The 14,012-nt window shown below is 41.6% G+C and overlaps 1 protein-coding gene and 4 non-coding genes across 6 annotated transcripts; all 5 read right to left on the minus strand.

The window, feature by feature from the left end:
* Window positions 1-3,019: 3,019 nt before the first annotated feature.
* On the minus strand, window positions 3,020-12,053 carry RPL17 (ribosomal protein L17). 2 transcript variants are annotated; one of them, XM_085629639.1, is made up of 7 exons: window positions 11,997-12,053; window positions 10,941-10,993; window positions 10,683-10,723; window positions 9,688-9,822; window positions 6,499-6,597; window positions 3,338-3,529; window positions 3,020-3,101 (listed from the first exon to the last, which is right to left on the minus strand). In XM_085629639.1, exons 2-7 carry the CDS (start codon window positions 10,978-10,980, stop codon window positions 3,054-3,056), a joined length of 555 nt encoding a protein of 184 aa, XP_085485765.1. In that variant the 5' UTR covers window positions 10,981-10,993; window positions 11,997-12,053; the 3' UTR covers window positions 3,020-3,053. The 2 variants fall into 2 exon arrangements, with proteins under 2 accessions (XP_085485765.1, XP_085485773.1); XM_085629647.1 differs by lacking the exon at window positions 11,997-12,053 and adding an exon at window positions 11,712-11,994.
* On the minus strand, window positions 3,207-3,270 carry LOC146863931 (small nucleolar RNA SNORD58). Its single transcript, XR_014977554.1, has one exon. It is a non-coding gene; the product is annotated as a small nucleolar RNA SNORD58 (small nucleolar RNA).
* Window positions 6,681-6,745, minus strand: LOC146863932 (small nucleolar RNA SNORD58). The gene has a single exon (XR_014977551.1). It is a non-coding gene; the product is annotated as a small nucleolar RNA SNORD58 (small nucleolar RNA).
* On the minus strand, window positions 9,906-9,971 carry LOC146863933 (small nucleolar RNA SNORD58). The gene has a single exon (XR_014977553.1). It is a non-coding gene; the product is annotated as a small nucleolar RNA SNORD58 (small nucleolar RNA).
* Window positions 11,066-11,131, minus strand: LOC146863934 (small nucleolar RNA SNORD58). The gene has a single exon (XR_014977552.1). It is a non-coding gene; the product is annotated as a small nucleolar RNA SNORD58 (small nucleolar RNA).
* Window positions 12,054-14,012: the final 1,959 nt, after the last annotated feature.

Here is a 14,012-nt window from a genome sequence, read left to right on the forward strand (position 1 = left end):
ATGGTTTTTCATCTGGCCCCCACTGGCACTATGCAGTTATTAGCCCTATACTTTTTACAACAGTCGGGCTAGCATGCCCACGTTATGAGACTTATTACGATCCGCTTATCTAAATGCCCTTATTGTTACTTGACCGTTCATAATTTGGAAAATTCTTTGGGAGATACGATTCACTACTTGCACATCTCCCTCATGCAATCTCGACACACATTAAGGATGCAAATCAGTCACACAGATCTATGGCTTCACTTTATATCCGTATAGATTTCTGTTGAAGGTACACTTTTTGAAGCATATCAGTAATTTATATTTATCGTGTGGGTGTAATACTTATGACTTTTTGCATATGTAACAGGTCCTCTAGCAACATACCCGTTAAGGCCATTTTTCCTGTTCCTACTCATATAGAATAAATTCTCAGCAGTCCTTGCGTGTCAAATTCTCCTATACAGCTCCAGCTATATTTTTGATATAAAAATCCTCTACCTACATAGGAGATATATAACCATTCAGGAAGAGCCCTCATACATATACAGTTTAAACTGATTGTCACCCAACCTGACTTCACCCGTCATTTCATTTTATTTCACTTAATAGTTATGCAATTGAACAAATACTTGCCCCCATCCTGAAGCCTCATTTGGGCATAAAGCTGCTTAGGATCAATCATTGAGTCACCCACCTGAGGGAAATTAATTCCCCTCAAGTAGTCAGCCTTTTGGCTTTGACGTCTATGCATAGGCTGATAGTCATATGTTAATCTGTTTGTTATTTATACTCTTCATTGAACGTTAGTTATTTCCCCCCCCCCCCTCCCCTTTTGGGAAGATGTACCAAGGAATACATCGTGGTAAGTTTATGGAATTCCCCCCCCCCCCCCCCCCCCCCGGTTTGTTACTAGTCTCATATTTTTGGCTTCCTGTAGAAACACCTCACAGGGTGTTCTACATCTTGCCCGATGAAGTATCTCCCTTACTTTTGGCTACCTGTCTTGCACACACTAAGCACTGAATACTGTCCCAGGTGGGCGTTTTTTGCTTTCCCTGTATGCAAAACTTTATTTTATATTTCAGCACAGGGAGAAGATAGTTTTAAATTGGAAGAGGTTACTCTGATAAAGATTGTGTATATTCTCTGGTTTTGAAACTTAAGAACCATTGCGGCTTTCCTGAAGGAGTCCATCAGGATTTCTTAGTATGTTGGGAGTGGGCCATCTTGCCAGGCCGTCATTATTCCACTCTTAAATCTGCATAGTCAAGTAGTCCAATTCTATATTATGACCTGCACTTGATGGGGCTACTCCATGGGTACCTGTAGCTTCAGAGCTACCTGATTAACACTCTAGAGGTGTAACAGTCCTCCGATTGGAGATCCAGAGTCACTAGTTCCCTTCTTCAGTACACTTTCTATGACAATTGAGGGAAATCCTCAATTAAGTCATTGCTTCCCCAGAGATGCATTGCTCATTTTGCACAAAGCACAGGTGTCCTCTGGCCCGGGGCAAATAGGTGCTTTAAGCATTCTGTGGCCACAGGGTCTACTAAACGTCTTTCTGCCAATAACACGTCTGAATAAAGCTATAAAGATGTTACTGAAGAGCAGAAGTAGGGTTGATAGCCTGGTTATGGCCTCAAAGATCTTGGTATCCGCTTCTTCTACAGCCAGTTTAACAATTACAGCCCGTCTTGCCCTGTGGTTTATTTTTCCCTTGTACTTAGATCTTAGCAAGTATTTTACATCATATGGCATGTTGGGAGGCAGTCATGTAGAAGATAACTAGGAGGCAAAAGGAAAAGGAGCTAAACATAGGAATGGGATGGTGCTGCAGGGGGGGGGGGGTTATGAGTGATGGCCTGCGAAGAGTAAGATGAGAACTGCAGCACTGGAGGAGGAATAGAAAAGCAGGTGCAGTAAAAGTGGGAGGCATATATGCCTCCGTTATTTATGTTTGTCTAGTGGATGTGTTTGTTGGAGATTGGCATTTTGGATCAATGTGGATTTAAATTCGGTGAATTGTATTGGCCAGCTGTTGCCATTGTACGAATGATAACCCTCTTCTCTAATCTATTGAGAATTGTTAAAACATGGTGTATGGCTCAGGGATATCTTCGTGGAAACTCGAGCCGGGTTTCGGTTAGGGACAGATTATCAATGTCTAGAACGAGGAGGAAGCGCGCCTGATGTTACAGGAGCACAGCAGATGTAAAGAATATGACTCGGCAATTCCGTCTGCTGTACAGTTATATAGCTATTAGAAAAAACAAGGAAACCCTATGGGTCTGACGGGACCGTGGGTGAACGTATGCTTTAAAGAACAAGGGTCCCATACAGTTTAAATAAAGCAATCTCACAGTTTAAGGAATCAAAAATTGGACTTATAATAGTGGCAAATTAAACATGGGGTTTTTAATAAACAAACAAAACATACAATATATATGCAAAAGGTTGAGTGAGCATAAAAGTGACAGGGTAGAGGGAAATCAGCCGATTTCCTTACCACAGGCAAGTGACTTTGCAATATGCGTGACTATAGGTGAACAGAAAGTCATAAAAATGACATCTTATACTCCACAATATATTGCCTGTGGTAAGGAAATCGGCTGATTTCACTCTACCCGGTCACGTTTTTGCTCACCTTTTAGGCATAGGATAATGACATTCTCAGGTGTACTAATCTTAGTAAATCTTGGACTGCAGTAAAAAGCATGGGTGGGTGAATCGAACACCCACTTCACCATGTAACCTCTTCGCAGCGCAGATTACCGCAAGGCAGCAACGTGCGCTGCCTTGCATTAATCTGGCACTACCAGGCCACACACTGTTCTATCGTGGTACTTGGTAAATCCGAACCAAGCCCTGGCACTGCCTTGCCAGACGCAATACAAAATGAAGAGCTTAATAAATCGGACCCATAGTTTTTTTTAAAGCAACCCTCAAACCTCTGCCACAAAGTGATACTTCAAATTGGTCTCACATTCACTAATAAATACCCAAGAAAAATCGATATAAATACACAATCCAGATTTCAACTCTTTATTTACAACCGCTGAGATTTATTCCCGAGCCATGAGCTTCTGCTTTTTTAGTTTCTTTTGAGATATCTGCAAAGTAAAAAAAAAAAGTGCTTAATACCAAGCAGCAAAGCACACATTGCATTAAAAAACTACTTAAACACTATCATTTCCGCATAAAAAAACGTATTAATGGGTGCTCAGAACAAAAGTTATTTTCAGATACTTCAAAGGTGTCCTAAGATCATCATCATCACAGCAACCCAAACACTACCAATGCCGCCATACCTAAACCCACTCATACAAAGTGGTTTAAAAAGAGTTACCTTTTTCTTTATAGCAACTTCCTCTTCTGGTTTAGGGACAATCTGCTCCTTTTCAGTGAGAATCATCTCAATATGGCAGGGAGAGCTCATGTATGGGTTGATTCGGCCATGAGCTCGGTAGGTACGTCTGCGCATTTTGGGCGCCTTATTCACTTGGATGTGCTCGATGACGAGTGAATCAACATCCAGTCCCTAAAATTTAGTTTAACAAAATGCAATTACATTCAATCCATTTTTCAATACCAGACAGAATACAAACATGCAAACAGATTAATGATTTTTCTAGAGGAGCCTGAAGACAGTCCGCACTGATACCAAGTGTACATTTGATGACTTAAAAAATGGATTACAATAAAATGTATTAGAGTCGACATGCATGGATTTAGGCCTCAACGTATTCTTGCTGCAATATTCATATATAGTATTAATAGACTTCCATTGCACACAATAGAATTAACTCAAAGTGAGCCATAATCAAATGTCCTATAAAAAGTGATAAATGAGCAATTTAGGGGTCTGCATATTTAGCAGATTTTACCTGGCTCAGCTGTAGATATGAGGAATGAAAATGGGCGGGGTGGGTACCACATTGACAGATTTAATGTCCCTCCAATGTCACTAGTTATTCTGTCAAACGCTTTATCCCCGTCCAGAAATACACACTTAGGGACTAGTAAAGAGGAAAAAAAAAAGACTATATAGATAATAACCCGGAATTGCAGAAGGATAACATTCTAGACAATAGTACATACGGCTACTGGCACGCTACTGTGGCATCTTTTGAGCTCCAAAGACAAGATACTGTAAACCAACTGTTCCATTTTTGACACCAGCAGTTTGCAGGGTTGTGCTTTTATTTTTCTAGGAGGGTTGAAAATACTTTACGCCTGTCCTGGATGCCATCCATGGCACTTGCTCCTGGGCCTAAAATGGCCTTTTCACAAACTGAGAAATTGCCAACACAGTTTGGAGTATAGTCTGCCAAGCCTATGCACATGAGGCAAAGCCATGCTTCAAAGAATATAGTAAAGGCCACCAGGGGAAACAAGGAATGTTCAATGTACCCCACACTCACTGCCAATGTGCATCAGCCAAAGAAGTTGTTCCCTAGCGAGAGTGCAGCAGATAAACCTACTGCACATTTACCTTTAACAAGCATCCCTTGAATATACATTTTCATGGCCATGGATAAATCTATAGTATGGGTATAAAAGGTTGTTCTGATGATGCAATCCAAAAGCTGCATATGTGCAGTCAGTTTATTTGTGGGATATTTTTCTAGGCATTTAGAACGCATAGGGCTACCCATCTGGCCTCCCTGGACTGAATGTCACGTTCGTTGCATGGTACCTGTTGAGACTGTTTAGTCAGATAGGTAGGTCTTGAAACATTCAAGATGGGTTCCTCATTGATTTCTCAGTTAAAGAGAAAGAGTGTTCCAAAGTTGACGCCAAGTAAGTCAAGACAACAGGATAAAACAAACTTCTTTCTATAGGTTGGTCAGTCCACCACTTAGGTGAAGCAAGGTCCGCCGGTGCTAGTCACGGCGGACTACATCACCGCCATTTTGCCACAGCACCTCTCCCAGCACTCATCGGCAGGGGCAGCAGAAGCATCTGTCAGCTGGCCTCTGTACTCACCCAGCTGGTGCTCTGCAGCTTCCCAGACCTAAGCTCACCGACCAGGGTGAATTAACCCCTGTGTGCAGCAAGACACGCGCAATGGATTGGCATTGAAGACCTATCTGGAATCACGTCATTCTGCCATCTTGGCCACACCTACCCTCCAAGTTCATATGAGACGACTAACATACAACTATTGAGCCATGGTAGACTTTTAGTGCCAACGTTTGTATTAGCTAAAGCTACACTAAAAGAAATTTGGACAATGTAACATGAATATAGACCTAAGAGTGGTCTTGTACATTTACTTTCTGGAAAGGGTAAAGGCAACATACCAAAAAGCAAACGCCTGTAAAGGTTGACACACTGCTTATAGGCTCATTCGCTTCTGGCAAGTTTAAGAGCCACGTTGGGGTTCATAACAAGTCTGTTTTCTTCTGCGGGCAAGTCGGTCTAGTTGCATTAGTGAAGGGAAATTTAAGGAGTCTTCATTAGCAATGGCACCAGTAAAGTTCGATGGGCAGGTTGCTGGCCTAAAAAAAAAAAACCTTTACACACTCCCCAATTCCAAACAGCAGACTTTGCTGTGGTTGGAGAGTGTACCCAAAAACGTGACTGAAAGCCCAAGAGGGAGTGCGACTGACAAATTAATAACTGTGCCCCTTCGTCCCAGTTTACACAGAAAAGCCCCCATGTTTCAAGAGTGGTTCATTGTGTAAATGCCACAAAGTGCTTCGTCTCTGAGATCCAAAGAGATTGTAGAATTGTATAGTGAGTTTCGCATAAAATGATTCACAGGTCAATAAAATGGGGAAAACCAACAAGCCTTAAACACTGTGCCTAAAACCCATGATTTGGATAGCAAACGTGACCATTTAAAATCAAAATTCATACCACAATTCAAGCAAATTATCAGAAATTAGTGGCACTAACTCCTTAGAAACTATAGTCACCAATTACATCGTGTGAAAAAAAAAAACCACCATGAGCATGCAAAACGTTACAGAAGGACCAAAATGCGCAGGACAGCTAACAAAATATGCTGTCAGCATAACAGCAGTTGTGTTTAAATGAAGGAACCTACATACAGCGTCCCCCAGAGCTAATTACACAAAGAAATTTTACCACCACACACTTCTTACGCCAGAACAGGAGAAACCATTGTAGTTCGCAGCTTTCAAAGATATTAGGAAACCCCTGAGCATTCTAGTGATACTTGAACTTGTGGTAAAGGCGTTCCACTGATTGTAAACTTTACTCATGACACTGTCGGCAAGCAAATTCACAGCAAAACACGGCTGTTCTTGTCCCCTGTTCACTTTTTTTCTTCAAATTGTGCGTCAGTAAGACTCCAGTACCAACTACACCGCACCAACCCATTTCTACAATTACAAATGGTATTTCAAAAACAGGCCTCAAGCGTTAAAGATAAATAAAATATAAAAAAAGAAAATTAAAAAAAAAAAGGAAGGGAAAAACGTTTAAAGGAGTCAACAAATTGCTAGCTCCTAAAGAACGAAAACAAGCTTGTATACAAACCTTGAGTTCAGCGTTACTTTCCGCGTTTTTCAGCATATGAAGCAAGAAGTCGGCACTCTTTTTAGGCCATCGCCCCTGGGTCCAAGCCCACTGCTTGGCCTGTAAAATAAAGAATAAGGATGTTAGGAGGAAGGGATGGTTGTGTGAGGTGAAAGCACCCCAACACCTGTAATCAGCAAACGGTTGCTCAGAATATAAATTGTTTTCATCTTTAATGCAAAGGTGTCCTAAGTAGTCATCATAGCAACCATATGCAAGATCAAAAATCCAAATGCTCTTCACAATATATTAAGTGGGGAAAAAAAGAAAATCCCCCCTCAAAGCTTAGAATAGTCTCTGTAGAACAAATACCGCATTCAAGTAAACCTGGCCACCACGATACTGTCACCCACACCTTCATCCGATTCTTTAGCAATTACAAAAGCATTGCGAGGTGAAGATTTTTATTCAAATACCTCTTACTACATACAATAGGTTAGGTTTTCAGACATGCAATGGCAAATCTGAATGTTTTAATAACAGGTCAGCAGTGGCACCCACAGATTTAGGCTGCATTTCAAGATGTAATTTGGCAACCCATCAGGAATAGGTGTTCTACCAGCTGGACTGACACAACGGACCCATCACTTCATTTAGTTCAAAATGAAGTCTCTCTAATCCAACCTGTTGCACGAGAGGTCAATAGATAGTCATGCAGGGGTCCAACCATAGATCAGCTTGAAATGAGCAACCCATTGAGCACCGAAAACGTGGCTAAACAGCATGGGTCTCCAAGCTTTTCTGCAATTGGAGCAACTTCTGATCAGTGAAAATCATGAGCTACTAATGGCCAAGTAACTTGTGCATTGTTACTAGACCCCCCCCCCCTTCATTGACTAAACTTAAAGTCAACTGTCCCAGATACTATGGGTTGAACAAAATACTGAGACTAGAGTTAGTATGATAGGGCTGCCATGCGCGTCAGTGAGTGCATGTTCTGTGGAGTTGTATGAACATGTGTATAAATGGGATACATGTGTATGGGTGACAGTATGTGGTGTATGTAGTTGTGGCAAAGGACCTACCTTTTGCCATATGCAGCACCGTTACATAAACAAACATACAGCCATTTTCTTTTAATGAGGGACAGTGTTAAGTGCTGAAAAATATTCTGCAAGAATGTTTCTAATAACTTTTCTGCACTTCAAATTGCTCCCATAAAAAAAGTTCTAAATATGGCAGCAGTTCTAACAGCCACTGGGAGCAAGAGGCCTGCTGTCTGGAAATGCCAAACGCTGAGATGGGAGAAAATGAAACTGATCCAAAAAAATAACACTCGTCTTAAGTGTCTTTACAGTCATTCTACTCCCAGTGGCCTGTAGACATGGTGACGGCAGGAAAGCAGTCATCTAAATTTGTGTGGAGCACTGCTCATTATCAATCTCTGCTATCTGCAGCCTAACAACGTAAAACAAACCGCCTTTTCTTAACTTGAAAAGGCAAAAAATGAACTCCAGGCTGGGAGCTACTCTGAAGGTTTCTGCGAGCTACTGGTAGCTCGTGATCGACTGGTTGGAGACACCTGGTAGATACAACACAGCCTAGCAGCCTGGAGCACTACTGGAAGCATAACACTCGTAAAATACTAACAGTCTCCAATTACTGCACCCATCAGACTAACAGTTACACCCAATAGTTGAAGCAATATGTCAGACTGCAAAGGAGACTAATCTCAACCTCCAGATCACAAGGCATGCTACTCGAAGAGGACTCCAACAACCAGCAAAGCCATTGAGCCCAGCCTATAGCAGAACAGCTGACTAGCTAGTTTGCCTGCAATACGGTTGATGAATGAATACGTGGATGAGTGAGCGACATGTAGTATTGCAAGGCCGACCATACTGGTTTTATGCTAAATCTAGACAGTTGGCCTTGCAGTCAGCAGCGTAGCCCCATCCTCCCACTGCACTTGAAGGGGAACTTCTTAAGCTCGACTGCTGTTTCAATGGGCACCTGACCCAGGATCACTTGGTAACAGCGAGGTAAAGAGGTCCCTTGCACGGACAAAGTAGACACCTGGCCACATGTAATAAGTGCATGTATTTTAAAAAAGCTTGAGGGTGCCTCGCGTGCAGTGCCGACCCCTTTGCCCCAGAGGCACGCACTTGCTCCTCCGCTCTCCTGGCTGGGCTTGGGAAGAACATCTTCAGGTGTATCCACTCAGTCCTGGCGCCGCCAACTGCGAATGTGCAGTCCAGTCCGTATGCCTGTGCAGAAGGGACACCCTGGATCGCTGCTAGTGGTCTCGCCCAGACCCCAGCAGGTAACCACCCCATATCATTTCACCCAGAAACCTGGCCAGTAATAAAAGTATTCTAATGCATCTATGGCCATCTGGAGCACGGAGAAAAAGACCTGACCAATAGTGGATAATCAGCACCATAATATGGCAATTATTGTCCCATTTTTTCTCTTTCTGACCAAAGAATACACCTTGAAGAATTTATAGGTAGGCATTTTTATTGGGCTACTTTCCCTTGGTGTACGTCTAATGACGGACCTACAGCCCCAAATAAGGGCTTGTTCGCCACTAGAGGATTATTTGGTTGAACGTGGGACGGCAGATGACGATGTCTGAATTTCGGGGTGTGTGTGTGTGTGGGGGGGGGGTTGAAACCACCCAGATCATTGTTTTGCGCACCTGTGTATATCCATAATATTGGATGAATATAGTGGCCAGTTACTACATATTTTCGGTGAGGGAATACCTACATAGCAAGGTGTGAAAGCCCAGAGGTTGGGCCAGGGATATAGGGGCCCATTCTTTGTTATGGTCATGGAGAAAACATACTGAGCTATCTCTAAAGACATGGGTGTAACCATATTCCACATTACTTTTGTATGGCAAGGCATACCTCTATATCGCTTGATTAAGTCACATGTACAAGCAGCACTAGTAGGGAACTTTTGCTTGTGTTAGTAGTCTACCGGGTCTCTCAGATAAAGCCAAGATGACACCTAATAAAATCCATAGGATGAAACACGCAATGGCTGTGAAGTGCATGAACTGAAGGATCATTTATTCTGGGTTGTGTATCCAAAGACAAATTATTTTATAAACGATTAACCTGGAGTACTGTTTTAGAGCGCAGCCAACATTCACAAGTAAATGGCATGTACTGTTAACCACTTAGTTCTTAACCATCTAACCTGAGCACATCTTCCAACTCCACCATTGTAACGACGGAAAGGAACACATTGCTTCTGAAGAGTGACATCCTTCAGGTATTTGGTGGCTTTACGGATATGCATACCCTTGATGGCTTGAGCAGTCTCACGGGTGTTCTAGAAAAATAAATGTAAAAGGGCATGTTTACTCTAGAAATAAAGAATTAGAGAAGAGTATTGTACACAAGGCATAATTAGTAGCTGCTCAGAATGCAAAGCATTTTCATGAATAAATCAAAGGTGTCCTAAGCAAGTCATCATCACAGCTACACAAACTCAATGTGAAAGTTGACAGTAATGCTAACTATCAAGAACACAAATTAAATGACACCGGGTGGGTTCACTGTCTAAATAGAAATAAAAGTAAACCAACTTCATGCAATGCTCAGTTTTACACAAAAATTACACGGGTGGCCCAATATTTATTTATTTTTAAAGTGGCAGGTGTAAAGAAATAAAAGCTACTAAAAAAAAATGCCTCCAAAAAAATCGTATTTTCAACTGTGCAATAGCTTAGCAAAATATTTTTTGACCCGCCAATTTTCACCAATCTTGCTTTGACATGTATCAGTATAGAATATAGGAGCATCATATGTAGCAATTAAATAGTTACATTTTACAAATGCATATGCGTTTTTCGGCTTGCTTCCCCCTCAAAACAAGCTACGCTCAAAGCATTTCTGGCAGAGCGCTGGTCTGAATAATGAAGGCTTTTCATATGCAAGACTTAACACTACTACATATAATGCACATTTTGCCTTACTTGCACACGATCCTCTTAGACGGATCCAACATGTGGTATTAACTGGTTTACGCTGCAGAGGGTTGGGGCTACTTGGAACTGCATCCAAGGGTCCTCTTAAACTAAAAACTATCCCAAACATCGGGCGATAAGATTTCCACAGCCCCTAGTGTTCAATGTATGGTGAAAGCATCAGGTGAATCATGCAGGATTTGAGGTCTAAAAGGACGCGTACCTTGAAATGGACCCGCAGGTTGGAACCCCGTGCCTTGCATGCTGCAAAACAAATAAAAATAATATTATTCCTATGTAAGGTACATTAAGTTTAGTCTTCTCTCAAAGCACTTAATCGTCTTCATTGTATTGATCTAAATAAGAGCCTCATTAGACCAGCTGACTTAAAAACATAACATGCACCTACTTTGAATAAAATTGGTCAATTATCGATAGATGACGGTATTTCAAATATGAGACAAACGCTAATCTGACTTACATTTAGTCGGGTTTTCTGGGTCGAGCGAATAGCGCACCATTTTCAGAGATTAACTGTGGAAGGAAAGAAAAAAACATGAAAAAAATGCGATGCATCCTTTTATGTCGGATTACAGCTCAAACTTCGCTGCTCAGAAATCAAATTAGTTTCATAATCAATTCAAAGGTGTCCTAAGAAGATCATCATCGCAGCAACATGCCCAGCCCATTTTCGCATCATTGAATACACAGTTAAGGCGCATGTGAAATGACGTCAGGAAAAAGTGCCGCAGCTAGTTAGCCTTTTACATCTTTCTCAAAACCGGCGCGACGAATACAATAAAGCATTTTCAGATAAAGTACATGCTGCTATTTATCAAACAAAAACCCAAAGTGAAAAGGTCAAATTCTTTTTAAAGATGTGACGGGAGTGGGTCATACAACGATGGCTTAGATACTGTCCTTTCCTGTTAGATATCCCAATGAAATTACAAAAGAAAAAATACACCGGCTAAGACGGTGTCATTAGTTAGCGCTGCCAAACTTCTAGTCGGTACATTTAGCAAGGCAGACACGTATGCACCAAGTGTATACAAAGCGTTACCGTGCCTTTCTTCAGAAATAATTGCGTAGTATAACATACAAATGAGTGACAACAGGACTATTACAAATTATTTTAGTTTACAAAGGCTGGTACAATCCTCGAGTCAGAGATGGGATAGAAAAGCATTTGCTACCAGTATCCAGGTGATCCATTAACATTACCAGGCGACGTAAAACGGAGTATACAAACCGGGAGGGACACACGCTGCTGCTCTAATTGTGCCCAGTGCCTCATTACAAAGTAGAGCCATGCCGAGGCCATTCCAATTCGGACAGCCATGGATAGCACTGTTATTCTTCAAACTCCCGCAAAACCAAAACACAACAGGGCTAGTAACATGCAGTGTTCTGTCTGGGAGAATGATCCTGTTCTCCAAGCACTAAACCGAAGGGTTTCAAAAAAAGGATGGCGAAGATTCCCCCCGGATTGAACTTAGTCTCCTTCTCTCAGCTCTGGATACCATGTCTCACTCACCTCAGGCCGCGCAGGAAGAGAAAGCGGAGCACGCCGGGAGCGGCATGACGACTTCAAAATATCGCGAGATCTCGATCAGCCGCAAACAAAAATATATTTACACCCTAAGTAAAATAACCAGCTAAAAAGCAATCGTGTTTAGAAAGCAATCAATCTAAATCTAATACGTACATTGAACATGAATTTGTTATTGTTACCTCGGATGTAATTTACGTTAGTACTGCAAAATAATACGTTTATTTTACAAAACATAAAAATGCATTAGTATTTTTGTTCAATTGTAAATGCTAATAAAGTGTCCGAAACATAGTTTAAAAGTAGTTTTTTCAATTACTACAATAATTTTACTCCAAATTCCACGTTCAACCCCACTTCTAAGATGGCCGCCCCGTTTGTGAAGAACGAGTACATTACGTGTCCTTCACCGACACGGCCCCTACTGTACTTATGATGACACCTTTTTGACAGAACACTGGAAAGTCTGGAACTACAGCAGTTTTCGTCTGATTTATAAATTTGTGAAATTTAATATAAAAAGTAGGCGCATGTACCTTTTCTACAGTTTTCAACCCTAGCCATGCAAAACTGTTATAATCCATGTGTCATACTTGCCAACATTCTAAAACCGAAAAGAGGGAAAGTTGCAAAAAACACTAAATTCAACTCAACTCAAAATATCTTTATTTCGGCCTTTCTGGCCATAAAAGTACATTTAAAAATACAACACATTTCATACAGTTTAATTATGCAAAATGAAATAAAGTGCTGTACAGTGCAATATTTAAAAGGTCCCAGAAAAAGCATCAGTATATATATATGTATGTATATTATTATACAGTAAAAAGGGTTAAAATTGTTTAAAAGGTTAAAAAAATTCGATTAAACCAGGCTAGATTTTAATATAGTTAGATGGACACACCACATAGAGAATAAGTATCGGGAAACTGAATACACAACAGGGAGGCTGGTATCATATTTTAATATCCTATAAGCCTCCACACAATGAGTTGGCCCGAGATTCCGGCAGACCTGTTGAAGCCATTGGTGCCTAATCTTGTGTACCGGACGAACAAACAGTACATGTTGGTCCGTTTCTGGAGTGTTATCACAAACCCGACACCCCTTGGACTGTGCACCCCCCCCCCCAGTTATTTGTAAAGGCACGGAGTGGTAGTACACCGTGCCTAAATTGCAAATAACGTTTTTTAGCCAGTGGGGGGCCCAATAGCATCAAGAACAGGTGCTAACCTGTATTGGTCCTTCACTTCTAAAAATTGTACAGTCAGTGTGCCAGTGATGGAATTCCCCTTGATTTGATTTACCTTATATTCTCTGAAGAGCTTTAAAAGAGCCTTCCTGGGAATTGTCGGGCAGGATACTTCAGCGTTAGCCCATAAGTCACCCATCCTTAGAGCAACTAAGGTATTTTTAATATAGGCTAACCATGGGATTTTACCTGCCCCCTGCAAGTTTAAGACCACCTTCATCTCATCCTTGAAAGCCACTAACTCTGGTGTGCACCATAGACGTCGCCTGTGGAGAAGGGGCCTGAGGGCAACTTCCTCAGCAATTGGACCGACCCCAAGATCCATACTGAGTGGCGTCAGTGGTGTACTTTTCAATAGGCCTAGAATTTGTCTAATAAAGAAATTTTCATTCCTAGAGAGGGGATCAAATGGTTGATGGCCCCAGATTTCTGCCCCATATAGGGCCACCCCCTTGCTTGTGTCTTATAGATTTCCATAACCGGGTCAACCATTTTATGAGTGCTTTCCTTAAGCAACTTAGCCTGCCCCCGAGGTTTGGGCCAGTCTTAAGCTGGCCTTCCTAATTTGCGTGTGCCACTGCATTTTATCAATGAGGGTTACTCCTAGATAATTGAAAACTGTATCTTTTTCCAGTGGTTTCCCATCTAAGCAGGAATTTGGACGTGTGGAGTCACCTGCATTAAAAACCATATATTTGGTCTTTAAAGAGTTTATCTCCAAACCCCTACTTTTGCAGAATGACTGGAAA

The sequence above is a fragment of the Triturus cristatus genome, chromosome 2_1, assembly GCF_964204655.1.
Source record: "Triturus cristatus chromosome 2_1, aTriCri1.1, whole genome shotgun sequence".
Lineage (NCBI taxonomy): Eukaryota > Metazoa > Chordata > Amphibia > Caudata > Salamandridae > Triturus > Triturus cristatus.

What these genes read in the sequence shown, in the direction of transcription:
- RPL17 (XM_085629639.1), bottom strand. Translation starts at nt 10,980, where the DNA reads ATGGTGCGCTATTCGCTCGACCCAGAAAACCCGACTAAAT. An exon ending in ACCTGCGGGTCCATTTCAAG is followed by an intron (nt 9,823 to 10,682) that starts GTACGCGTCCTT and finishes TTATTTTTCTAG; the next exon opens with AACACCCGTGAGACTGCTCA. An exon ending in AAGTTGCTATAAAGAAAAAG is followed by an intron (nt 3,102 to 3,337) that starts GTAACTCTTTTT and finishes TTTACTTTGCAG; the next exon opens with ATATCTCAAAAGAAACTAAA.